At 49.6% G+C, this 25849-nt stretch overlaps 1 protein-coding gene across 1 annotated transcript; it reads left to right on the top strand.

The window, feature by feature from the left end:
• Positions 1-25752, top strand: AZIN2 (antizyme inhibitor 2). Its single transcript, XM_028133230.2, has 11 exons — positions 1-104; positions 204-324; positions 1038-1265; positions 2849-3022; positions 10568-10740; positions 11657-11791; positions 12674-12839; positions 15355-15517; positions 16893-17005; positions 22675-22889; positions 25401-25752. The coding sequence occupies exons 3-11, from the start codon at positions 1161-1163 to the stop codon at positions 25537-25539; spliced, it is 1383 nt and encodes a 460-aa protein (XP_027989031.2). The 5' UTR covers positions 1-104; positions 204-324; positions 1038-1160; the 3' UTR covers positions 25540-25752.
• The last annotated feature ends 97 nt before the right edge of the window (positions 25753-25849 follow it).

Here is a 25849-nt window from a genome sequence, read left to right on the forward strand (position 1 = left end):
CCGGATCCGGGGGGGAGCGAGCGAGCGGAGGCGCGGAGGCGCGGAGGACCCGATTCACTCGCTGGGGAGATCTATGGGCCGAAGCCGTGTAAATGCGTTTTAAGGCGAGTGCGGGGAGTGGCTCTGGGAGCCTCAGGGAGCGGGCACCCTCGGCTCCAGTCTCCAGTGCTGATGTGCCCCTGGCCCCTCTTGCCTCCTTTCAGCAGGGGCCTCGGCTCCGCAACTGCCACTCCTCCTCGGGGTGTTGCACAAGTTTCGAGGTCACCGGCGACCCCCCCTAGCAGTGCGCCTGGCTCTGGCCCCTGCGAAGGAGGACGGGGCGTGGTAAGGGTGTGTGTGCGCGCGCGTGTGTGTGTGTATGTGTGTATGGGGGTCGGGGGCGGGACCTCGGTCCTGCACTCGGGAGGGCTCCCCGGGAAGGACCCTCAGCCTTTGGTACTCGCCCCTGGAGCCCGCAAGGCGCCCCCATGCACGCTTAGAATCCTAGCACTCCAAGTCCAGCTGCCCCCCTTTAAAAATGTAGAAGCTGAGGCTCTGAGAGGGGATGGGGCGTCCCCAAGGTCACTCAGCGGAGAGCGGACTCGAACTTCAGCTCCGGTTCTGGGGCTGGGCGCAGCCCTCTGCAGCCTCTTAGGTGGGCGTGGTCAGGACCGGGGCAAGCTGGAAACGGCCTCCCGAGACACTCGGCTTTCCTGCTCCCTCACTCTCTTTCTTTCCTTTTTAAACTAAAACCCGAATTCCAGAACTGGAAAGAATCTCCAAAACAATGCATCCATTTTATGGATGGGGAAACTGAGGCTCGGAGAGGCGCTGACATCTAGGCCTATAATGCCTCGTCCCAGTCCAGGATTCGTGATTGTGTCTACCCTTCCCAGTGAAGCTAAGCTCCCCAAGCTTGTGCTAGGGGCGTGGCGGGGTGTGACAGGACTGGGCACCCTGGCTTGGGGAAGTGAGGGGGTCAGCGGAGGCCAGCCGCCCCCCCCCCCCCCCCCGCCCCATCGACCCCAGGCCAGCAGCACCCTCCTTCTCCCCTGCAGTGTGTTGCATACTTTCTAAGGCGGCAGCGGCGGCGGAGGCAGAGGCAGCGGCGGCGGCTCCATCCAGCCCATCGGCTCCTCCTCCTCCTCTTCCTCCTCCTCCTCCTCCTCCTCCTCCTCGGCATGGCAGGCTACCTGAGTGAAACGGACTTTGTGATGGTGGAGGAGGGCTTCAGCACGCGAGACCTGCTGGAGGAACTCACTATGGGGGCCTCTCAGGCCACCACGGTGAGGGGTTGCGGGTGGGGGTGGAGCCCAGCTCCCGGTGCAGGCCCAGCTCCTCCTCTGACAGGACCCCTGGGGCCTCATCTTATTCTTTCACTTGCTACTCATACTTGCTCATTGCAAGAGCCAGACCCATTTTATCCCCAGGTCCTGGCCTTTGCCCCCAAACCTGCCCCTCCTGTTCCTGCCTAGATGTCAGCACCACTATCACCTGCCCAGCCCCTAGATCTAGGTCAGAAACCTAGGAGGCCTTTCTCCCCCCCCACCCACCCACCCCCAATCTAGGCATCACCAAGCTCTGTGAGTTCAGCCTCCTTAAAATACCCTCCAGTGTGCTCCTCCTAAACCTCTTTGTAGTTCAGATTTCATCTCTCTAAAGGCCCCCCAACCTCTTTCCTGCCTCATCTCCCCCCTCCCCCCCCCACCCCCCACACACACTTTATCACAGCCCTGATCAAAATCAGAATTCTTTGGCTCTTCCCAACTGCCTATAGGATCAAGTCAGAACCCCTCTGCCTTCACAGCCCCATTTCCGGCGTCTCCCTCGGTATATATCATGCTCCATCAGAGCTGCACTCCTCTGCCCTGTGCCCCAATGATGCCACGTGCCCTATTATCACCCCTTTGCCTAGAACACTCTTCTCCCGGCCTCTCTCCCTCTTACCTGTTCCTACTCAGACCTCATTCCTCACCAGTGTCACCTTTTCCTGATTGCCCAGGCAGATTCTCTATATTCTTTCTCCATGGCCCCAACTGCATTGCATAGAAACTTCCACCTAGCACTGATTGAATGCACTTGTCATTGCATAGGGATGTGTTCTCTTCCGGACCCAAATCCCTTCAGGGCTAGAGCCCTGTCTGGCCATCTCTGTCCCTCGGCATAATGTCCGGCACCAAGTGGGCGTCAGTTAAAAAAAAAAAAAGTGTTGCATAAAGGGAAACAGTCTCAGCGAAGGCTTCAGCAATGTGGTCTCACCCATAGCCTTCCTTATACGTATCAGCCCTCAGCAAATCTGTGGTAACCAGCTGTCCACAGGCATGGGTTGCAGCGGCAGTGGGACTACCGCAAGCACCACTATGTGAAAAGCGATGGGCTGTGGGCCATAGCTTTGGCCTTCAAGGAATTTATCTTTTTCTGGGGAAGACAGATGCACACACTGTTGTGATACTTCGGAAGCAAGTGCAAAATGTAGTGGGAGCGTTAAAAGCAGTCCACGGGGAGGTAGTGTCCCAGGTGAAACCTGAAGGTAGATTAGGAATTTGCGAGGCACAAGTGGGGGTAGGGTATTCCACGTGGAGGGCATGGTGGGAACAGAGGCTTGGAGGTGGGAAGATAAATAATTCAGTCTGCAGCTGGAGTTTGCGCTGCAGGGAGGGGAGGGGGTAGGGCTGGGTCACAGATCCTTGAATGCCAGGCTGGGGAGTTTGCCTTCTGTCCTGTAGACTTGGGGAGCCCCAGAGAACTTAGAGCAGGTAGCTTTGTGGCCACAGCCAAATTTGGGGGCAGATACTTGGGAAGAACCAGGGATGGCATGCACAAGGCGGGAGCTGGGTGGGGTCTCACATTCCCCCATCTTGTTGTGCAGGGTGAGGTCACTGCCTTCTTCGTGGCCGACCTGGGTGCGGTAGTGAGGAAGCACTTCTGCTTTCTGAAGTGCCTGCCTCGAGTCCGGCCCTTTTACGCTGTCAAGTGCAACAGCAGCCTGGGCGTGCTGAAGGTCCTGGCTGAGCTGGGGCTGGGCTTCAGCTGTGCCAACAAGGTGAGCGCCTGCCCCCACCAGCACACTGACCCCCACTGCCTACTGAGCACACACATGGCTGGGCCGCTGTGGGTGGGCCCTGGGGAGGCAGGAGTGACCTGCAGTTGGCTCCTTGCCCTCTGGGAAGGGCCACTCCCTTGGAAGAGGCGTTAAGGGATAGGGGAGGGAAAAACAAGCGTGGAATTTGCCAGCATTGAAGTTCCAAGTTAGAACCTTGTGTGTCCCTGGGGTAGACGGGTCGCCTTTTTAAATGGAGTCTTTCAAACTGCTTGGCATAGAATTATACATGGTATTCTTTTAATTAAAACAAAACAAAAACATCCTCTTATTGTTGGTTTTCTTTTCTTTTTTCTTTTATAATCTTAATATGTCACTAGTTTTTCTTAATCCTTTTAGAGTTTTGTTATTGTTGCCAATTCTATTGCCTTTCTAATTTTATTAATGCTGTTGTCTAAATTCTCTTTTCTTCAATTTGGATTTACTTTGCTTATTTACTATTATTCTGTATTCACTGAACTCCTACAATGTGCTAGTCACTGTGCTAGGTAGGGTTGACTTCAGAGCGTTGAGTAAGACAGACTCTGCTGTCCTTGACTTGAAGGCTTAATTTACCTATTTTCATTCTGTTCTTACTTGAGAAATTTTAAGCTATAACATTTCCTCAGAGTGCAGCTTTGGATGTATTTATTTACTCAGCAGACATTTATTGAGCACCTCCTGTGGCGCCAAGTACTATTCTAGGTGGGGATTTAGCAAGCGAACAAAACAAATGAAACAACAACAGAAGGCCCTTTCTTCATGGAGCTTGCTTTCTAAAATAAGTTAAATAATGAAAATTGATAGTATTTTAGATGGTAAACCCTATGGAGAAAATTAAAACGGGAAAGGGAAGTAGGAAATATTGGATGAGATTATAGCACTTTTAGATAGTTTGGCCAGAGAAAGCTTTGCTGAAATTTGAATATAGCCCTGAAGGAAGCAAAATATCAAGCCAGGTGGGTAACTAGGAGAAGGGCATTCCATGCAGAAGCAAGTGCAAAGGCCCTGAGGTGCTTTGGCTTGTGATATTGTCACGACTGTTACTTTTTGTAATAGTCAGAAATGGTTGTTTTGAGGGGAACCCCTTTTTATGACCCATTTTAAGCCCCTTAAAGGCAGCAATATGACTGGGTGTTGTGAGGAGAGTTTCAGAAGGGATTCCTGGGGGAGAAAGGAGAAGAGCTAGCCTTGGGGGGGATGGCAGGGCTGGTGGGGTTCCAGGGGCGACAGGGGTGAACCAGGGTGGGACTGTCAGAACAAGCAGGTTAACCTTTATCAGAGACAGATGTTAATATTGTTATTGATCGATGAGTTTCTCCCTCTTGTCACCCGCAAAGCCCCCTTGCATTAGCTCTTGCTCTACACACCCAGTGTTGTGCCGTGTGTTCCATAAAGCCCTGGGAGGGCCGTGGGGAGAGGGATTGCCATTTTACACCTGAGGACATGGGGACCGGCTATAATAGCTTGCTTGTGGCAGAGCCAGGACTTTCCCTGCACACCCCGGGCCTCTGCTCGGGCAAGGAGGAAGGGGATCTTTTCTGCCCCCTGGGTCTAGGGGTGAAGAACAGGACCGAACCCCACTGACTACAGTCCTCTGCTTCTGGACACCACGCGCTGGGGCCCTTGGCCCTCTGGCCTCAGGGGCTGGCCTCCAAGGGGAGTGAGGGCTTAGAAAGACCTTGAAGTCAGTGGGGACTTTAAAAGCTTCTACCATTTGCTGAGTGCTCCTGTTGTGCCAGGCGCTTTGCCAAGCGTTTTCTGGACATGATCTCATTTTGTTCGCGCAACAACCCTGGGAGGCAATTATTATTTCCTGATTCTGACTGCAGTCCTGTGAGGAAGCATTTAGTGTATAAGCATAGAGGTTGAGTGTGTAAGCATTTAGTGTATAAGCACAGAGGTAGAGTGACTCACTGGTCAGTGGCTACTTGTGTATAGCAAGGGGGTCTCTGATTCTATAGCCGCTGTATTTTCCAAGATCCTAGGGAGAGGATGGCTGAGCTGGGACTAGGCTAGTGACAGATGCTAACTGAAGGGCGGGAAGAGGCCAAGACCCCCTCCTGGTGGGGGGATCGCGCAGACTGTTGGGTGCATTTACTGAGAGGTGAGTGTGGGACGCCCAGCTTGCTATGGAAGTCCAAGGCTGCCCTCTTCTGGTCAGCCATAGCTGGTGGCCACACAGCACACTGACTGAAGGCTTGGTGGTGAGCTGGGGCTGGGAGTACAAACCCACATCAAAGGGCTCCAGGGTCAAGGGCACAGGCCACGCCTTGCACGGAGCTCTGTCCACCCACCTTCCCAAAGACCTTATGTCCTCTCTCCTGACCCCATCCCTTGCCCTCTCTTGCTGTCTCCATCAGCATGCTTCCATCTTAAAAAGCCTTTCCTGGACACATGGTTCCCCACCCTCATCCCTTGCTCCTTCTTCAAGGCCAAAACGAGTTGTCTACACTTGTGTGTCTGCACTTGTCACTTTTCTTAGCACCCACTCCTTATGCCATTGCTTCTGACATCCACTCTCACTGCTCCAAGGAAACTCCTCTTACCAATGTCCCCAGGATGCAGTGAGAACTTTATTTTAAACCTTCACATTCAATTATTCAAATAATATATGTATTCACACACACACACACACACACACACACAAATACACATACACACATGCACGCACATACACATAGGACATCAGCATTATGTCTCCAGAGTTAATTGCCATCATGAATTTGAGTTTGGTAGTATTTAAATGTGACCTATAAAAAATATACACAATATCTTGTGATTTTGCAATGAAATATAAAAGATGGTCATGTATGTACTGTTCAGCAATAGCTTTCAACTCAGCAGGTTTTGAAGATCGGTCCATGTTGATGCATTTAGACCTTGTTGGGGACACTCCTGGGTCCTCGAATTATCTGGCCTCTCAACAATATTCAATGCAGGGACTTTTTGTTTGTTTGTTTTTGGTAAGGACACTTAACATGCGACCTATCATACTCTTGACACACTTTTAGGTCCGGTGTGGTGAACTAGGCACAATGTTGTCGGCAGGCTTCTAGATCTTACTCATCTCGCCAAACTGAAATCTGATGCCCGTTGAGTAGCCACTCCCCATTTAATGACACGGTCTTTTAAAACATACTCAATAATAACAGGTGCTCCTGCTTCTAAAGACTTGGGAAGGCTATCAGATGAAAGTGAATGCTGCCCTGCCCCTGCCCCACCCTCACGGGGTGCCTCCCTCAGTGACATGGCCTTCCATACAGACAGAAGTTGTGGGGCAGGCTTTGTTGGGCAGGAATGGCATCATAATCTCTGTATTATCTTCCCCTCTCTACAGGTCCTGGGTGCCAGCTTTTCCTCATCTTCTACTGCTCTTTCTTTTTTTAAAAAAATATTTTTATTGATTTCAGCAAGGAAGGGAGAGGGAGAGAAAGAAACAATGATGAGAGAGAATCATTGATGGGCTGCTTCCTGCATGCCCCCCACTGGGGATCAAACTCAAAACCTGGGCATGTGTTCTGACCAGGAATTGAACTCTGACCTCTTATTTCATAGGCCAACGCTCAACCATTGAGCCACACAGGCCGGGCCGCTCTCTCAATGGGAGAGTTCCTCTGGGTTCTGTCTCAGGCTCCCTTCTCTTAGAAACTCTCCCTCTGCTTAGGGAATTTCATCTCTGCCCATGGCTTTCAATGCCATCAATACGCCACCACCTCCCACGTTTTGATCTCCTTCCCAGACCTATCTACTCAGCTGCTGGCTTGATAATGACATAGGATGCCTGGAATCCAGTGTGTTCAAATGCACTCAACAATCTTCCTTCAAGAGGGGTCCCTTGGTCTGCTGGGCATGGAGTCCCCCTCAGACATCCTCACCCTGCGTCCCCACGTGTAACCCACCACCCAGCCTGCCAGCCCTGCTTCCAGAACACAGCTCCCCTGCCTTTCTGGTGCAGACTCTGCTACTTCTGCCAGGGTGATGGTGACCAGTCTGCCCACAGCCCCTCAGGCCCTTCCGGGGAACCAGATTTAGAGCTGGCAGTTAAAATGCAAATCTGAGCATGTCATTTCCCTTCTTGAAACCCTTCAACCTGTTTCCCGTTACTCACAGGACAGAATAGGAATCCACATCAGCCTTCTTGGTTCCCCCATTGGCTCTGCCCACCTCCCTCCAACCTCATCTTCCCCACGTGTGCACCCTGCCCAGGCCACTGCCCGTCCTCCTGTATCAGGCTGAGCACCTCTGGTCTCAGGGCCTCCGCACAGGCACTTCCTCTCCCGGAAGCCTCCTTTCCTTCCTCCCATCTTGGCCTGGCGCAGGCCTCCTGTGGGTCTCAGCTTACATTTCTGACCCTCGGAAAGGCCGTCCTCCCCAACACCCGGGCCTCCCCATTCACACTCTCTCTGGTATCCTGTACTTTTTCCTCATGGCTCTTATTCATTTGTAATTCCACTATTATTCAGTGTTCATTCATTCCTACCTGTCCTCCCCTCCAGCCTGAAGGGACCACAGGGCCAGAGACCCGTCTGCCTTACTTACCACCTCTTTTCATAGCACCTAGCACAGGGCCTGGCAACTCACAGAGCTCCAGGAACACTTGTTAGCCCAGGTTAGAGGTTGGATTCTCCATGGTGCTGTGGTGAAGAGCTGGTGTGCTCAAGCCTGACACTTGCGGGTTAGAATTCCAGCTGTGCTGCTTATGAACTGTGTTACTTTGGACAAGTGACTTAACCTCTCTAAGCCTCTGTTTCCTATCTCATAAGATTATTATAAAGATTAAATAAGAATATAAATAAAATATTTGATGCAGTGGCTGGCATATGGCTATGTTTACCTTTTTAAAAATTTATTTTAAAATTATAGTTGACAATATTATATTAGTTTCAGGTGTATGACACAGTGATTAGACATTTATACACCGTACGCAGTGTTAACCATGATAAGTCTAGTAACCATCTGTCACCTTACATAGTTATTACGATATTATTGATTGTATTCTCTGTGCTGTACATTACATTCCCATGCCTTACGTATTTTTTTAATCCTCACCTGAGGATATGTTTATTGATTTTAGAGAGAGAAAGGGAGAGGAGAGAAAAAGAGAGAGACATCAATTGGTTGCCTTCTCTATGCGCCCCAATAGGGGATGAAACCCGCAACCTAGGTATGTGCCCTGACCAGGAATCAAACCTGAAACCTTTGGTGTATGGGATGATGCTCCAACCAACTGAGCCACCTGGCCAGGGTGGCTTATGTATTTTATAACTGGAAATTTGTACCTATTTTTCCACTTCACCCTTTCCCCCCACCCCTTCCCCCATTTCCCTTTCCCTCTGGTAACCATAAGTTTGTTCTCTATATCTATGAGTCCTTTTTTGGTTGTCTTTTGTTTATTTTGTTTTTTAGATTCCACACAGAAGTGAAATCATATACGGTGTTTGCCTTCTCTGTCAGACTTATTTTACTTAGCATAATATGTTCTAAGTCCATCAGTTGTGCTGCAAATGGCAAGATTTCATTCTTTTTTATGGCTGGGTAATATTCCATTGTATATCTATAGAATATTACATCTTAGCTATTGCAAATAATGCTACGGAAAATTTTTTTTAAAAAATTGATTTCAGAGAGAGGAAGGGAGAGGGAGAGAGAGAGAGATTGAAACATCAAAGATGGGAGAGAATCATTGATTGGCTGCCTCCTGCACGCCCCCTACTGGGGACCAAGCCCACAACCCAGGCATGTGCCCTTGACTGGAATCGAACCCAGGACCCTTTAGTCCGCAGGCCTATGCTCTATCCATTGAGCCAAGCTGGATAGGGCTGCATATATCTTTTTGAATTAGTGTTTTTTTTATTTCTTCAGATAAATACCAAGAAGTGGGATTGCCGGATCGTATGGTGGTTCTCTTTTTAATTTTTGAGAAACCTCCATATTGTTTTCCATGGTGGTGGCACCAATTTACATCCCCACCAGCAGTGCGTGAGGGCTCCTTTTTCTCTGCACCTTGTTTGTTGTTTCTTTTTGACGATAGCCATTCTGACAGGTGTGAGGTGGTATCTCATTGTGGTTTTGATTTGCATATTTCCATGATGACAACGATGCTTATTATTTAGATATTTATAATCAAAGCTAAACCTCAGGTCCCCGAAGGGCTAGCACTGCTTCTCCCTCTCACCTCATGTGAAGTGGGGAATAAAGCGGCTTCGGAGCCACTCAGACCCAGGCTCCTTGGGAGCGAGCTGTCCAGCTCTGGACTCGGACCTGTGTGTCCTGGCTGTGTCACCATAGGCAGGTGGACCGCTCCGGCGTCTGTAAAATGTGACCAGTGAGTATTCCATAGGATAGTTATAGGCACCACTCGAGATGATGCACATAAACACCTTGTGCTGAAAAGGTGCTAAGTTAAAATGAGAGTCTTATTCCAAACTCAGGTGGTTAACAATGGCCTCGTCTCCTACCGTGTTTCCAAACTGACTTCCTCTCAGCTTCCTTCCCTTCATCGTGGAGAGTCAGACCCCAGTTTGAAAGTTGGTTCTGCCACCTACTTGCTACATGGCCTCTCTGAGCATCAGTTTCCTTCTCTGTTGAATGGAGCTGATAACCCATCTGATGGGGTTACCGTAAGGAGTGAATAAAACAGTGAACCTGCAGTGAGGGCTGGCAAGCAGTGGGCGGTGGGCCCAGTGCAGCCCAGTGCTGATTTGTGAAGTTGTATTGGATCCCAGCCTCGCTCATTCACTTATGCATTGTCTGTGGCTGCAGTGGCAGTGGGGTAATTGTGACAGAAACTGTGTGGACAGAGCCTGAACCATTTGCTCTCTGGCCCTTTGTAGAAAAAGTCTGCATCTCACTGGGTGCCTGCTTGTGGTAGGTGCTCCATGATCATGGTTGCTGTCATTGTCATCATCGTTGTATCATTAATGCAACCATCAGGGGAGCAGTGTTCTGTAAAGGCAAGGAAGAGGGGGGCCCGTGTAGAGAGGGGCTATACACACAGCAGGCCTGTGCCAAAGACTCCGGATGCTGTGAACTTCCTTATACATCAAGTAACATGCTCTAAGCATTTAAAGCTGCCAGGAAAATGTGTCAGAAGTCTGTTGGGGCCACTGTGAGTCCACATGATGCCTTTGTGTGAATTAGGAAATGTGCTCCTTCCTTAAGGCACTCAATTGTTATAATAATATACTGTCTTTGTTAGAAGGATATGCTTTACTGCCTGGAAACTGTAATAAATACACAAATCTACCATGTGTTCTTTGTGAATGGGACCCCCTCGGACTGTGCAAGGCTATCACCTGCGCAGCCGTACCTGGCAGCCCTGCCTGTCAAACAGCGGAGAGCCAGCGGGAGTCCTGGTGTTTAATATCTGCTGTTGAACAGCGAGGCCCACTTCCTAGGGATCTCTGCATGCATAGCTAGGATTTTGCCCCGCATCTGTGTTTCCTTGGCTTCTGTGGGCCCAGCAGGCCCTGGTGCCTCCTCACCACCACCTTTGGGACCCCACAGGCAGAGATGGAGTTGGTCCAGCATATTGGCGTCCCTGCCAGTAAGATCATCTTCGCCAATCCCTGTAAGCAAATTGCACAGATCAAGTATGCTGCCAAGTATGGGATCCAGCTGCTGAGCTTTGACAACGAGATGGAGCTGGCAAAGGTGGAGAAGAACCACCCCAGTGCCAAGTAAGCTGAGAGCCACTCGTATGGGAGGCGGAGGGGTGGGAGGAGTGGAGCTGGGTCACAGGGGATGGACAGGACCAAGGATGCCAGGGCCTGCCTCGGACAAAGGCAGAGATAACTGATTACAGCCACAGTATGATGGAGGTCGAAGTCAAGGCTGAGATAGGGTGGTTGGGAAAGGTTCATGAAGGAGGTGGCATTTCAGCTGGGCCTTGAGTAGTGAATCGAATTTGGGGAGGGTACATACAGTGCATCAGAGCCAACTGTGTAAGCAAATGCATGGAGGTCAGAAATAGCATGGGGTGTTTGAGGGACAAGCAGAAATTTAGTGCGAACATACCATGTGTGAGGGGTGAGGGAGACAGTGAATGATGCTGGCCATGGGGCAGGGACCTGGTGCAAATGGGCTTTGCCAGGGGTCAGCACTGGACGGTTTGCTCAGGCTGAGCCTCTCACATGGTCACTTGTACCCTGGGATTCCATGGAGGGGCCTCGGGGTGAAGGGGAGGCCAGGTGGTGGGCCACTCTGGTTCACCCACAGCAGCTTCCATTTTGTCTGTTATACACAACATCGGGGTTCTTAGTAAGACTGTGTCTGGAAAATAGAATGGTTTTCCTCATACAAGAGAAGCGGGAAAAGCCCGGCTGGTGTAGTGGCTGATTCGGAGGAAGTGGAACTGCAGGGGAGAACTGGAGAGGTCGCGACCAGGGCAGGGGCTGCAGGGAAGGGCCTAGCGATGTTTAGGGAATGGAATGGACAGGACTCAGAGGCCCACTGGCTGTGCAGGGAGAGGAAGGATTGGGGGCCTGTGGGGTTGGAGGGCTCTGAGCCGCAGGGGTTCACACCCCTTGACTCAGAGAAGAAGTGGTTGGGGTGGGGGAGGCGGGCCCACCCGGCAGCGGCGCTGTCTCCCCTCAGGATGCTGCTGTGCATCGCCACCGATGACTCCCACTCCCAGAGCTGCCTCAGCCTCAAGTTTGGAGCTTTGCTGAATTCCTGCAGACACCTGCTTCAAAACGCCAAGAAGAGCCACGTAGAGGTGGTGGGTGTGAGGTGAGCGTCTGGAAGCCCCACCACCTCCACCCACACCAGGCCCGCTGCCTCTTTCCCAGGAATTCATTCTGTATGAGACCTCCCCGAAGTCCTCCAAGGAGGGCCTGTCTCTGGGCATGGGATTCTGCCTTTTGAGGTTTCCTCTCTTTGTAAAGAAGGTTTGGCATGCTGCCCCAACCTCACACTCCCCAGGTCTTATCCTAGGAGGTCCCAGGAGGAACCTAGCTTTTTATGAGTTTTACCAGCCTGTATGCCAAATCTTTTCAATGACTTAACAACACAGCTTTCATTTATTCTTTACTTAGGACATCCCAGGCCCAGTGCTAAATGTTACATGTGCATTACCTCACAGCCTTGTGGGGTCACCAGCAGGAGAGGGCAGTTGGGGGTGACCAGGCCGGCAGGGGAGGGCAGTTAGGGGTGACCAGGCTGGCAAGGGGAGGGCAGTTGGGGGTGACCAGGCTGGCAAGGGAGGGCAGTTGGGGGTGACAGGGGCGGCAGGGGAGGGCAGTTGGGGATGACCAGGCCTGCAAGGGAGAACAGTTAGGGGCGACCAGGCCGACAGATGGGGAAGCTAAAGCCTAGGCAGGCCACACCACTGACTGAGGGATGCGATGGAGGTGGCATTTGAGCTCTGGCTGACTTGTTCCAGAAGGCTCAGTCCTAGGGGCAGAATGGAGGGATGGCAGGGGCACCAAGTGCCAAGCTTCCCACTCACTCCTCACTTGCCACATGGCCCTCAGCAACCCATTTAACCTCTTAGGCCCTCAGGCATCACATCTGTCAAATGGGCACCATGTCCAGTGTGCCTTTCCTGGCTGGGACTGAGGTCGTGGCCCCTGGGGCCCTGCATGTAAGCCAACGCTTTTCCTCCTCTCCCAGTTTTCATGTTGGCAGCTGCTGTCCTGACCCTGAGGCCTATGCTCAATTCATCGCAGACGCCCGGATTGTGTTTGAAATGGGCGCCGAGCTGGGCCACAGGATGCACATCCTGGACCTTGGTGGTGGCTTCCCTGGAGTGGAGGGGGCCAAAGTGAGATTCGAAGAGGTAATCCTGGGGCAGAAGGGTCACATTGGGCTCTGTGCGGCGGGGGTGACGGGGAGGGTTATAATGCCGATAGAGAGTCCACTGTGAGCTGATCCTATGTGTTAACTCCTGTGCTTGGTGCTTTGCCTGGATCTTATTATTAACCTTGTGCTACCACTGAGCAAATGCGGCTTATACAAATTATGTCACTTCCTGAGTCCACGGTAGATTCAGACCATGCACATGTTTGGAGCTCAACCAGGCCATATTTGCGTAAGTCATAAAGCTTTTTGAATGTCTGGGCTGATGAGAAATCAAATGAGAGGGCAGAAAAAGGAAAGCAAAACTGTCCACCTTCTCATCTGTGAGATGAAATCCAGAAAAATGTGTTGCTCAATCCCCACTCCAACCACTAGGGGTCGCTTCTCCTTAGCAGTAAGAGCTTCACTAGGGAATATCCACATCTAGGACTGACCCTAGGAAAATAATCTGCTATAGACACAAAGAATTAGCCTCACAGATGAACATTGCAGCATTGTATATCATAGAATTCCATGGGACCTCCCTGGTCCACCTAACACTCAGGATTGGTTAAATTACAAAACATTCTTATGATGTTTACATTTACATTCACAGTCGATTGAGAAAAATAGGTTATAAAAAACATCCTATATAATAAAGAGGTAATATGCAAATTGACCATCACTCCAACACACAAGATGGCCACCCCCATGTGGACACAAGATGGCCAGCAGGGGAGGGCAGTTGTGGGCGATCAGGCCTGCAGGGGAGGACAGTTGTGGGGGGGCACCCAGGCCTGTAGGGGAGGGCAGTTAGGGGTGACCAGGCCTGCAGGGCAGGACAGTTGGGGGGGGGGTACCAGGCCTGCAGGGGAGGGCAGTTGGGGGCAACCAGGCTGGCAGGAGAGGGCAGTTGGGGGCGACCAGGTCAGCAGGGGAGGGCAGTTAGGGGCAACCAGACTGGCAAGGGAGTGAAGTTAGGGGTGACTGGGCTAGCAGGGGAGGGCAGTTAGGGGCGACCAGGCCGGCAAGGTAGGGCAGTTAGGGGTGACCAGGCCGGCAGGGGAGGGCAGTTAGGGGCAATCGGGCCAGCAGGGGAGCAGTTAGGCATCGATCAGGCTGGCACAGGAATGGTTAGGGGGTGATCAGGCTGGCAGGAAGAAGCGGTTAGGGGCAATCAGGCAGGCAGATAGGTGTTTGGGAGCCAGCAGTCCTGGATTGTGAGAGGAATGTCTGACTACCTGTTTAGGCCCAATCCCACCGGGGTCCCAGATTGGAGAGGGTGCAGGCTGGGCTGAGGGACACCCCCCCCCCCCATGCACGAATTTCGTGCACTGTGCTTCTAGTATGTATATAACTCTGTCTTGTTTATCATAAAAAATAGTGTTTGTATAAAAAAAAGAATTAGAGCTACTCCAAAAAGTTAATGATTAGGCTAATCTGGATAACAGAATTAGGAATGTTGTTTTTAAAAAAGAACTTTAAATACAGTTTACATTCAATATTATTGTGTGTTAGTTTCAGGTGTACAGCATAGTGGTTAGATAATCATACACTTTATAAAGTGTTCCCCCCAATATTTCCACCTGGTGCCATACATAGTTATTACAATATTATTGACTATATTCCCTATGCTGTACTTGACGTCCCTGTGACTATTTTGTAACTACCAATCTGTACTTCTTAATCCCTTCACTTTTTTACCCAGTCCCCCAACCCCCTTCCCCTCTGGCAACCATCAGTCTGTTCTCTGTATCTATGAGTCTGTTCAATTTTGTTTGTTCCTTTATTTTGTTCTTTAGATTCCATATATAAGTGAAACCATATGGTAGTTGTCTTTCTCTGACAGACTTATTTCACTTAGCATAATACCCTCTAGATCCATCCATGCTGTAATTAGGGGTGATTTTGATCCTTTTTTTGTGTCTTTATTTTCTGTTAAAAAAAATCGTGTCATTTAACAAATTGGTTATTTATGAAAGAAAAATCCACACCAGGGCTTCTGGAATCTGAGTACCACGTGTTACTTTAAGAGTGCCTCTTCCCACTGTGGGGGCATTGAGAAGGCTGATTTACACAAGCATGTGGGGCCTTACCCAGCTCTGCCTCCCACCTACCTTCTTGGCCAGCTGTTCATGGTTTCCAGCTGGGGCCTTAGCAGCTGCCAAGTCCCTCTTTCTGAAATCAAAGCTTTCAAGAAATAGACTTGGGCCCTAGCCGGTTTGGCTTGGTGGATAACCTTCAGCCTGCAGACTGAAGGGTCCCGGGTTCAATTCTGGTCAAGGACACATACCCAGGTTGTGGGCTCAATTCCCAGTAGGGGGCGAGCAGAAGGCAGCCGATCAATGATTCTCATCATTGATGTTTCTATCTCTCTCTCTCCCTCTCCTCCCTCTCTGAAATCAATAAAAATATATTAAAAAAGAGAAAGAAATAGACGTGGAGCTGTAGCGAGTTTTCAGCATAAACCCCACTTTCAAACATGTAGTTGTCCACCCCCATTCTCCTACCACCAGATTGCTTCTGTCATCAACTCAGCCTTGGACCTGTACTTCCCGGAGGGCTGCGGCGTGGATATCCTTGCCAAGCTGGGACGCTACTATGTGACCTCAGCCTTCACCTTGGCAGTCAGCATCATCGCCAAGAAGGAGGTTCTTCTGGACCAGCCTGGCAGGGAAGGTAGGTGCCAGTCGGCCAGGGGAGCCTCATTCTTCCCTGGAGCTAAGCACTGGCTAGCTGAGCAGGGTCTGGTTTTAGGGAGTGGGGGAATCTAGAGACTGGGTCCTTGCTGTAGGGAAACTTACAATCAGGTCACCTCACTCCCAAGACACTCATGTAGCATCTTTTATCCTATGCATGCTCATATTTTATGAAGATTAACCCTTTGCACTCGCTTGCTTTTTTCTCGATTCCTTTATTCTACTTGGGATTTAATTTTTTAAATACCCCAGATTTTACAAAGCGCGGCAGTAGAATAAAAAACTGGAGTGTCTTTTCATACAAACTTATTTATTTGGATTTTTTAATATTTCAAATTATTGATACATTCAAAGAGTAATTTTAATCTCGACATCCGAGTGCAAAAGGTTAAGATCAAAACAACCTTAGGTAAAATAGATATTTTATTAACTGTACTGTACAGATGAGGAAATTGAGACTCGAAGAAAATATAAGTGAATTGCTTAAAGCTAGTAAGAGGTAAAGCCTGCATTTGATCCCATGTTTGTCTCCTCTCCTGAGTACAGGCTCTTACTCACCCAACTGCATCTCTAACACATTGAAAATAATTAATGACAACTTATGTTTGTCCAAGCCCACTTTACAGAGGACAGACGTAGGCAAGGAGAGGTTGAGTCACCAGCCCAAGGTCCCACAGCTGATAGGGGCAGTGCTGGTATCCAAGTCCAGGCTGGGCTAACTCAAGACGTCTCTGCCCACACTGCTAACATCAGTGCTGTTCCCTGCACTTCCTGATAGATCAGTCCTCTCGGCAGCTCCAGTGGAGAGGTGGTGGGCTTCAGGTAGAATGGTGTGATGGTGTGATGGTGTGATGGTGTGTGTGTGTGTGTGTGTGTGTGTGTGTGTGTGTGTGTGAGAGAGAGAGAGAGAGAGAGAGAGAGAGAGAGAGAGAGAGAGAGAGAGAGAGAGATTCTTCTGGCCTCCTTTATAGATTTGGGGCGGGGGGGGTTGTCCTATCTAGTCCCACTGGGAGACCTGGCTTCTCATTCCAGTTCATGTGTTGCCCCAGTTGTGTGCCTCTGAGCTAGTGGCTTAATCTCTTGGGGTCTTGAGTTTGTCAGGCCTGCTCTTCTGCCTTTGCTGGGGCATCAAGGTCTGTTGCAGACAAGGCATGCATCTTGGGCAGCGCTGCTCAGCTACAAGGTGAATGTTTCCAACAAGGCAGTGAACCTCATGTCACACACAGCAGGAGGCAGGGGCAGCCCTTTCATTACCGTAGCCATCATCTTTGTGGAGCCCACCATTGTGCCAGCTCCCTACTCCCACCCCCTCATCTTGCTGCTTGCCCTGCCCCTGACCTCTCCCCTCCCTGCAGAGGAGACTGGTTCTGCCCCCAAGACCATCGTTTACCAACTCCATGAGGGCATCTATGGAATCTTCAACTCAGTCCTGTTTGACAACACCTGCCCTACCCCCGTCCTGCAGAAGGTGAGCCACTGGGGCCTGTTTTCAGTTGTGTGGACTTGTTTAAATAACATTTTTGTGTGATATCTAATTTTTAAAAGTGAAGCATAGTCATTGTAGAAAATAGACAAGGATGAAGAAGGTTATCACCCATAAACTCTCCCCATAGATTTCTTTTCAGTCTTTAAAAAAATGTATTATATTTTCCCCCATGAAGTTGGGGTCATATTGTTTTGTAACCTGCTTTCCCCCATTTAATATGGGGGGTAGCTCTTTCCATGCTATTAAGTAATCTCTGACAGCATGCTTTTTGATGACTGCAGAATATTTTAACCCATCTGACTTTAGTGGTTGGCCATTGGTTTCCTGTTTTTGAGCGCTGTGAGTATATCTTGACACCCATCTCTGATCATTGCTCTGGGTAAATTCCTAGAAGTAAAAAGAAACAGCTTCTCTCCAATGAGTTTTCCCATGTTAACAAGAGAACAGGAATTTGCAAAACATTCTCCTAGCCTGAGAACCAGCCCTGGCCTCCCACAGCTTCCCGGGCATCTTCAAAGGGAAAGAAAGGCAGTCACACCCTTGTATTTTCACATTTCCAGGCCTCTGTTTGTGTGGTCCAGCTTCTGGAAGGAAAACTGAGAGCCTAACCAGCACCTACACCATCACGAGCTTTCAATGTGTGTGTGTTTTTCTTTTCCTCTCCATTTTGTCTAGTTTTTCAAGGCCTAGTCACATGTCAGCTCCTGTGGGGCAGGTAGAGAGGGCCTCCTTTGACTTAGTTGGTCCTCATCCTATAGTTGTGTTGTTAAATACGGTTATGTCTGCCTGTCTCAGTAAGCTGCCCTGATGTGCCCAGGAATTCAGTTTTATACTGTGATGCACTAGCACTGCCTGCATTCTTGTGGGATCCTATATCCTATTGTCCCCAGAAAGAATCAATTATTTTGGATAAACACCCAGAAATGGGACTTCTGGGTCATCTGGTAGTTCTATATTTATTTATCCTCACCCGAGGATATTTTTCCATTGATTTTTTTAGGAAAAGTGGAAGAGAGAGGGAAAGACAGAGAAAACATCAATGTGAGAGAAACACATTGATTGGTTGCCTCTTGCATGGGCCTTGACAAGGGCCCAGGCCAGGGAGGAGCCTGCAGCCAAGGTACGTGCCCTTGACCAGAATTGAACCTTTGGTCTGCAGGTCCACGCTCTATCCACTGAGCCAAACCGGCGAGGGCGGTAGTTCTCTTTTTCGTTTTTTGTGAAACCTCCATACTGGTTTCCACAGTGACTGCACCACTTTGCATTCTCACCAGGGTTCAATTCTCCTCAACCTTGCCAACACATGTTGTCTTTTTGATAATAGCCATCCTAACAGCTGTGAGTGAGGTGATATCTCATTATGGTTTCATTTGCATTTCTCTAATGATTAGTGGCACTGAGCATCTTTTCACATACCTGTTGACCATTCATAAAATATTCATATTTTGTTTTTTACTTTACAAAAAGGGTGTTGGACTTTTTAAAAACACTTAATATCCAGTCTAAGTTTCCTCAATACCGCCGTATGTCTCTAAAGTTCTTCATTTGACCATTGCGTAACACTCTGTCAGTGAATATGTGCAACTTTTGCATCCACTCTCCTCTCCAGGCATCTGGATTGTGTCCAGGTGTTTGTGACTGTGTTTACTGTTGCTATGAATATTCTTGGTCTCTGTGATGCATGAGCAGAAGAGGGTGGAACCACTGAGCACAGGGCATACAAATGTTCAGCTTCATGCGACAGTGCGAGACTGTTCCCCAAAGTGGTTGTACTAATTGACAATCCCACCAGCAGTGTGTAAGAGAGTGGGAGGGTCTAAATTTTCGCCACACCACCACCATCATTAGCATCTAACTTGTGGGGTTAAAAACAGGCTCACTTATGGTTAGGGTAGGCTGTGAGTAGCAGATCCCAAATTACATGATTTGAACAAGATATAAAGGCTCCTTTCACTCCAATCTAAATGTCTGGATGCAGACAATTCAAGAGCTGGTACCATGGTTTCATGGAGCCATATGGCTTTCAGTTGTACCTACTTCTAGGTATTGCCCTCATCTTGGTTGGTACAAATGGAAGCTCCAGACATTTAGAAAAGAAGGTGAAGTCCATGTGCCAGTTGTCTTTTAAGGAAATTTCCTGAAAGTAGCCACACAATATTTAGGCTTTTATCCCGTTGCCATCACTACCTGGAAGGGAAGTTGGCCTTTATTGTAGGTGGTCATGTGCCCAGCAAAAATTGAGGGTTGAAATTACTGCAATAGGCAATTAGCAGCCTCTGCCACAAATAAGATAGAATAAAACACTGGATAGCAATGTTAGGGTGCAATAGAATGTAAGTTGGAAGATAAAATGACTAAGTTGGTGTTCTAAGATTTTGAATTATTTGAGAGAAAGTTAAAGATATTAATTTTTGACTTGAAGTTAGGCATGTTTGTTAAAATGTAAATGTCTAGAGTAACCACTAAAATAATAGAAATCCTAATATATAAAAACCCTGGGTAGTAACGTCCGGCAATGACCAAGGCTCGACCATGACCAAGGCTCGACCAACCGGAAGTCAGTCCTGCAGTCAGCGCTGGGTTGCCATGGCAACCCAGCGCTGACTGCTTCCGCTGCAGGCGCGATGCCCCCAAACTGACTGCTGAGGGGGCTGTGAATCAGGGCCAGAGAGAGGCCTGAAGAGAGAAGCAGGGACTGATCCGTTGCCTCTGTGGCAGTTTTTGATCATACTTGCCTCTCTCTCTCCCAGTCTGGCCAGCAGCTGTGCCTCCATTTCTCTCCAGGCCTCCATGGGGGCTGCTGATCAGCACCGCCTTTCTGATCAGGCCCCATTGATAGACCCAGAGATGCTGACTGGAATAGAAACCGACCAATCAGAACCAAATATGGGTGAAGTGTGAGGAACCAATGGCTGCCTAGGAGGCGAAGCTTTTGACACTGACTGGCATAGAAACTGATCAATCAGAACCAAATCTGGGTCAACTGTGAGGAGCCAATAGCTGCCTAGAAGGCGGAGCTTTTGTTGCTGACTGGCATAGAAACTGACCAAGCAGAACCAAATTGGCTGGCAGAGGAGGGCAGTTGGGGGCGAGATCAGGCCTGCAGGGGAGGGCAGTAGGGGGCGAGATCAGGCTGGCAGAGGAGGGCAGTTGGGGCAACCAGTCCAGCAGGGGAGGGAAGTTGGGGGTGAGATCAGGCCGGTAGGGGAGGGCAGTTAGGGGCAACCAGGCTGGCAGGGGAGGGCAGTTGGGGGCTAGATCAGGTCGACAGGGGAGGGCAGTTAGGAGCGATCAGGAAGGCAGGCAGAGGGGGTTAGGGGCAATCAGGCAGGCAGGCAGAGGCAATCGGACATCCCCCAAGGGGTCCCCGATTGGGAGAGGGTGCAGGGTAGGCTGAGGGAACCACCCCTCTGTGCACGAATTTTGTGCACCGGGCCATAGTATATAATTTCTAACATTGGGAGTAATTAAAATAGTTTAGTTTGGACACCAGCATTAAAAAATAGACCAGCAAAGAGCACAGGAAAGAACCACACATGTGGAAAGTGTTGACAGGGCTTGCAAGGAAGGTCATTGGGTACTGTGTAATATGTGATGCTAGAACACCTGATTGTCCATATGCAAAAAATGAAATTGGACCCCTATCTCTATATAAACTCCAGAAACCAATGTAGGCACAGTGAAGGATATCTTAAAAATAAAAAAGGAAAAGACTGTCTACATTAAAATGAAGAGCTTCTGTTCATCTGTTAGCAAAAGCAAAGAGGCAATCACAAACTGGGGGAAAATACTGAGACGTGTATATAACTGATAAGGGCTTAGTATACAGAATATATGAAGGATTCTTAAATAAGAAATACAAACAAGTAAGAACCTTAAGGAAAAAACAATGTGAAATAGAAAGCAATAGAAATATGGGCAAAAGACTAACAGGCAGTTAAGAAGAAGAAAACCAAATGCAAAATGAAAAGGTGCTCAACTTCGTTGGCAATCAAGGAAATGCAAATTGAAGTGAAAACAAGGTACCATTTTATACTGACTACATTAGAAATAAGTTTAAAGCATGGCAGTATCAAGTGTTGGTGAGGACATGGAGCAGCTAGCTAGGTGGGAATTTGTAGGCATTATTCAGATAAACATACATATACCCTACCTTCCAGCAAGTTCCTAGGTATATATTGTAAAGAGACTCTTGGCATATGTGTTTGAGGAGATATATAAGAATGTTCACAGGAGCAATTTTTATAATATAAAACATTGGAAACCACCTTATGTTTGTTGGCAGGGTAACACATAAATAAATTACAGTGTATTCCATATAATGAATTTTCTTTTTTTTAAATATATTTTTATTGATTTCAGAGAGGAAGAGAGAGGGAGAGAGAGACAGAAACATCAATGATGAGAGGGAATCATTGATTGGCTGCCTCCTGCACATTGGACTGAGCCCGCAACCCAGGCATGTGCCCCTGCCCGGAATCGAACCCAGGACCCTCCAGTCCACAGACCAACACTCTACCCACTGAGCAAAACCAGCCAGGGCCATATAATGAATTTTCTATGCAGCATACTGCAAATTGCATTAGTTGGAATCTTGAGTGTGTAAGTTTCAACAACAACAAAAAAGCAAGTTGTAGAGATTACACTCTATAATTCCATTTACGTATATTTCAAAAGTGTGCGAACTAAATACTATCTTGTTTAAGGTTAGGTATGTTTTTAGAAAACTAAATAAAACAAGAGAATGCCCTAGCCAGTTTGGCTCAGTGGATAGAGTGTCGACCTGTGGACTAAAGGGTCCCAGGTTCAATTCCGGTCAAGGTCACATGCCCAGGTTGCGGGCTCAATCCCCAGTGGGGAGCGTGCAGGAGGCAGCCAATCAATGATTCTCTTTCATCATTGATGTTTCTATCTCTCTTTCCCTCTTCCTTACTATCTGAAATTAATAAAAAAATATATTTAAAAAACAACAACAAGAGAATAATGAAAACAAAATTCAGGATAATGGCTACCTCAGGAGGCATCTCATAGGTGTGGGCCACATAGGAGTTTCAAAGATACTGGAAATTTTCCTTTATCTTACAGATGATACATTCTTTTTATGAATTAAATATTTATCAAAAAAAATTTTAAATTCTCATCCAAGGACATTTTTAATTAATTTTTAGAGAGAGGGAGAGAGAGGGAGGGAGGAAAGGAGGGAGGGAGAGAGAGAGAAATATCAATGTGAGAGAGAAACATCAATCAGTTCCCCCCTCCCCCCCACGCCCTGCATGTGTCCCAATTGGGGCCAGGCATTGAACGTGCAACCTAGGCATGTGCCCTGACCAGAAATCAAACCCACAACCTTTTGGTGTAAAGCGATGCTCCAACCAACTGAGCCACTCGGCCAGGACAGGTTAAGAATATTGCCCAAGGTCACACAACTAGCAAGTGTTGGAGCCTGGATTTAACACCAGGCATTGTGGCTTCAGAGTCTTAAGAGGCAATGAATGCAGAAAAGTGGGAGGGCCTTAAATGCCAGGCTAGGAGGCCCATCCGTCTTTATGCTATTGGCTATGGGAGCCACGGAGGCTTTTGAGGGAGGGAGTGATAAGGCTGTGAACAGTAAGCCCAGGAAAGCTGAATGTGATCATCCCTCTTTCCTGCAGAAACCTTCCACAGAGCAGCCCTTGTACAGCAGCAGCCTGTGGGGCCCGGCGGCTGACGGCTGTGACTGTGTAGCTGAGGGCCTGTGGCTGCCGCAACTACACGTAGGGGACTGGCTGGTCTTTGAGAACATGGGCGCCTACACTGTGGGCATGGGTTCCCTCTTCAGAGGGATCCAGACCTGCCGCATCACCTATGCCATGTCCAGGGTGGCCTGGTAAGGGGGCCCTGCTGGGAAATGGAGTGGGGTGGGGGAGAAAGAGCGGGCTAGGCAGAAGCAATGAGGGAAACCTTAGGTTTGAGACCCTGCTTCTGTGAAATCCAAATTGACAAGTAGCCCTTGGCTGCTGATTCCAAGTGAGGCCTGTGCTTGGCCCCTGGCTGTGGCCATGAATGAGACTGAGCTTCCCTTGAGGAGGAGACACAGAGAAGCAGACAGGACTCCTGATAAATTCTGTGCTGGGTGGAGAGGGCAGGCTGCAGAAGCTTAGATTCCTCCCTGGGGCCCAGATCCACCTCCCGGAGGAAGGAAAGGTGAAGTAAAGCCAGGAGATGAGTGGGAGTTGGGCAGCAAGAGGCAGGAGGGGCAGGAGAGGGTTCCACGGAGAGGAAACGGGGAGGGAGCATTCTACACAAGGTTGGTGGTGGCTGGGGAGGGAGCAGGGCTGCATCTGAAGGGCCTTAAACACTGAGAAAAGCTTTGAGCAGCAAGGGGGTAGCACGGCCTGGCTTGAAGCAGGGGAGTGACACGGTCTGATGTGGACTTTAGAAAGGCCACTCTAGCTCCTGTGTGGATTAAGGGAGGCCAAGGGCATGTATGGATAGAGCTGACCAGTCAAGTGGCTGTTCTATGACCCAGGAAATATTAGCACTCACTTAGCCTCCATCTTCCCATTTAAAAAGTGAGCCTAAAACTGGCCCTCCTTCCTCACCAAGCCAGTGTTGGGATCCAGTGAGCAAGATGCGATGAAAGTTGTTAGTTGAACCCTTCTGTCAGGCTTTATGATTATTTCCTTTCAACCACACACAGCTCTGTGAGGAGTGTTATCACAGATAGGTCACTTGCTTGAGGTCACAGAGCTGGTCAGCAGTGAAGAGCCCCTCTTTTGGAGCTGGGGAGATGGCTATGGCTGGCAGGAGTATCCGCTCTCTCCACTGAGTAAGTGCTTACTATGTGCCTGCTGGGGCACCAGGCACTAACTCCCTGCCCTGATGTAGCTGAAGGAGGGCTATGGCTGAAGGAGAGCTGTGGCTGAAGGAGGGCTGTGGCTGAAGGAGGGCTATGGCTGAAGGAGGGCTGTGGCTGAAGGAGGGCTGTGGCTGAAGGAGGGCTGTGGCTGAAGGAGGGCTGTAGCTGAAGGAGGGCTGTGGCTGAAGGAGAGCTGTGGCTGAAGGAGGGCTGTAGCTGAAGGAGGGCTGTGGCTGAAGGAGGGCTGTGGCTGAAGGAGGGCTGTGGCTGAAGGAGGGCTGTGGCTGAAGGAGGGCTGTGGCTGAAGGAGGGCTGTGGCTGAAGGAGAGCTGTGGCTGAAGGAGGGCTGTGGCTGAAGGAGGGCTGTGGCTGAAGGAGGGCTGTGGCTGAAGGAGGGCTGTGGCTGAAGGAGGGCTGTGGCTGAAGGAGAGCTGTGGCTGAAGGAGGGCTGTGGCTGAAGGAGGGCTGTGGCTGAAGGAGGGCTGTGGCTGAAGGAGGGCTGTGGCTGAAGGAGGGCTGTAGTTGAAGGGGTGATGTAGCTGAAGCAGATATTGAACCCTTATCATTATCCAGGAGAAGTACATTGTGCTGTGCGATTCAGCAAAGTCTTTCCTGAGATTCAGTCACTGAAGCTGAGACCTGAAGGCTGAGGAGAAGTTAGTAAGGGTTGATGATGCAGGTGGAAGCACAAGTACGTGCACAGGCCTGGGAATGGGATGCGGTGTGAGCCCAAAAGATGGTTGCTGTGGATGGCACACAGGAGGTGAGGATGGGCACAGTTGGAGAGGCCAGCTGGGACAGATCTCCTGGGGCCGGAGATTGGATGGAAGCTGCTGGTAACTCAAGAGCAGGGATTCACTCTTTGGGAAGATGGCCCTGGGCAGAAATGTCTGGAGGAGGCCAGAGAAGATCTGGGAGACTTGCATTCCCAGCTAAAGATGGTGGTGGCAGTGTAATGGAGAGAGGTGTGTACTGTAAGGAGGTTCAGGAGCTGGGGTCAGCAGGATCACTGGGTGTGAGGATAAGATTCCCAACTAGTGGCTGATCAGAGGGTGGAGGCCCGTATCAACATGGGTAGGTAGGAGGAGAAACAGTGTGGATTTTTTGAATGGGGCGGTAATTTTTTTTTAAGAGCCAAGCCTGGAGTATGAAGAATGTGGGAGTGAGAGAGCTGGGTGGAATCCTAGTTCTACCACCTTCTAGAGATGTAACCTTGGGCAGGTCACTTCTCTCTGTCTCAGTAAAATGGGGGTGATAATGCTGCTCTTACAATTAGATAACATAAGTAAACTGCCTGGCACAATGTCTGCCACACAGTAAGTGTTCAATAAATGTGGGTTCCTTTCCTTCTTGGGGGCGTTGGACTACAAGGGTAGGGGAGATGGTCAGCAGGCCTTCTCCTGCCCTAGGCTGGGCTCTGGGGGTCAGGTGAGACCCCTATACCCGATGGGGGCCAGGTCTTCTGGTGCAGGGCCATCAGGAGCCCCCAGCCAGCAGGTCCCATGCTGGTGGCTTCCAGTGTCCCTCTCTCACCCACAGGAAAGCAATGAGAGAGCAGCCGCTGCCTGCAGAACAGGATGAGGACGCTGAGGGCATGTGCAAGCCTCTGTCCTGCGGCTGGGAGATCACAGACACCTTGTGCGTGGGCCCTGTCTTCACCCCGGCGAGCATCATGTGAGCGGCCCCGTTCCCCCCAGAGAACCCCAGCGGGGCCACAGAGATGCCTCTGGGAGAGGTGGGGAAGGTGGCAAGCAGGGCACCGTCTGGCCAGGACTCTGGTGCTCGCTCTGCTGCCCCCCCCCCCTCCACCCGTAGTGTTTCTGCCCTGTAAATAGGACCAGTCTTACACTCGCTGTAGTTCAAGTATGCAACATAAATCCTGTTCCTTCCAGCTGTGTCCGCCTCCTCTGCAGCGCCAAGGGGCTGGTCAGCCAGGTGTGGGTGTGCTCAGGGTTTCCCCTGGTCTCCTTCCCACTTTTGTAAATATG

Source organism: Eptesicus fuscus, chromosome 9 (assembly GCF_027574615.1).
Source record: "Eptesicus fuscus isolate TK198812 chromosome 9, DD_ASM_mEF_20220401, whole genome shotgun sequence".
Lineage (NCBI taxonomy): Eukaryota > Metazoa > Chordata > Mammalia > Chiroptera > Vespertilionidae > Eptesicus > Eptesicus fuscus.

Bases quoted from the DNA above. Each gene is read 5' to 3' on its own strand.
- AZIN2 (XM_028133230.2), top strand. From the start codon at position 1,161: ATGGCAGGCTACCTGAGTGAAACGGACTTTGTGATGGTGGAGGAGGGC. The intron at 11,792-12,673 runs GTGAGCGTCTGG...CTCCTCTCCCAG, and splicing joins GTAGAGGTGGTGGGTGTGAG to TTTTCATGTTGGCAGCTGCT. The intron at 22,890-25,400 runs GTAAGGGGGCCC...TCTCACCCACAG, and splicing joins GCCATGTCCAGGGTGGCCTG to GAAAGCAATGAGAGAGCAGC.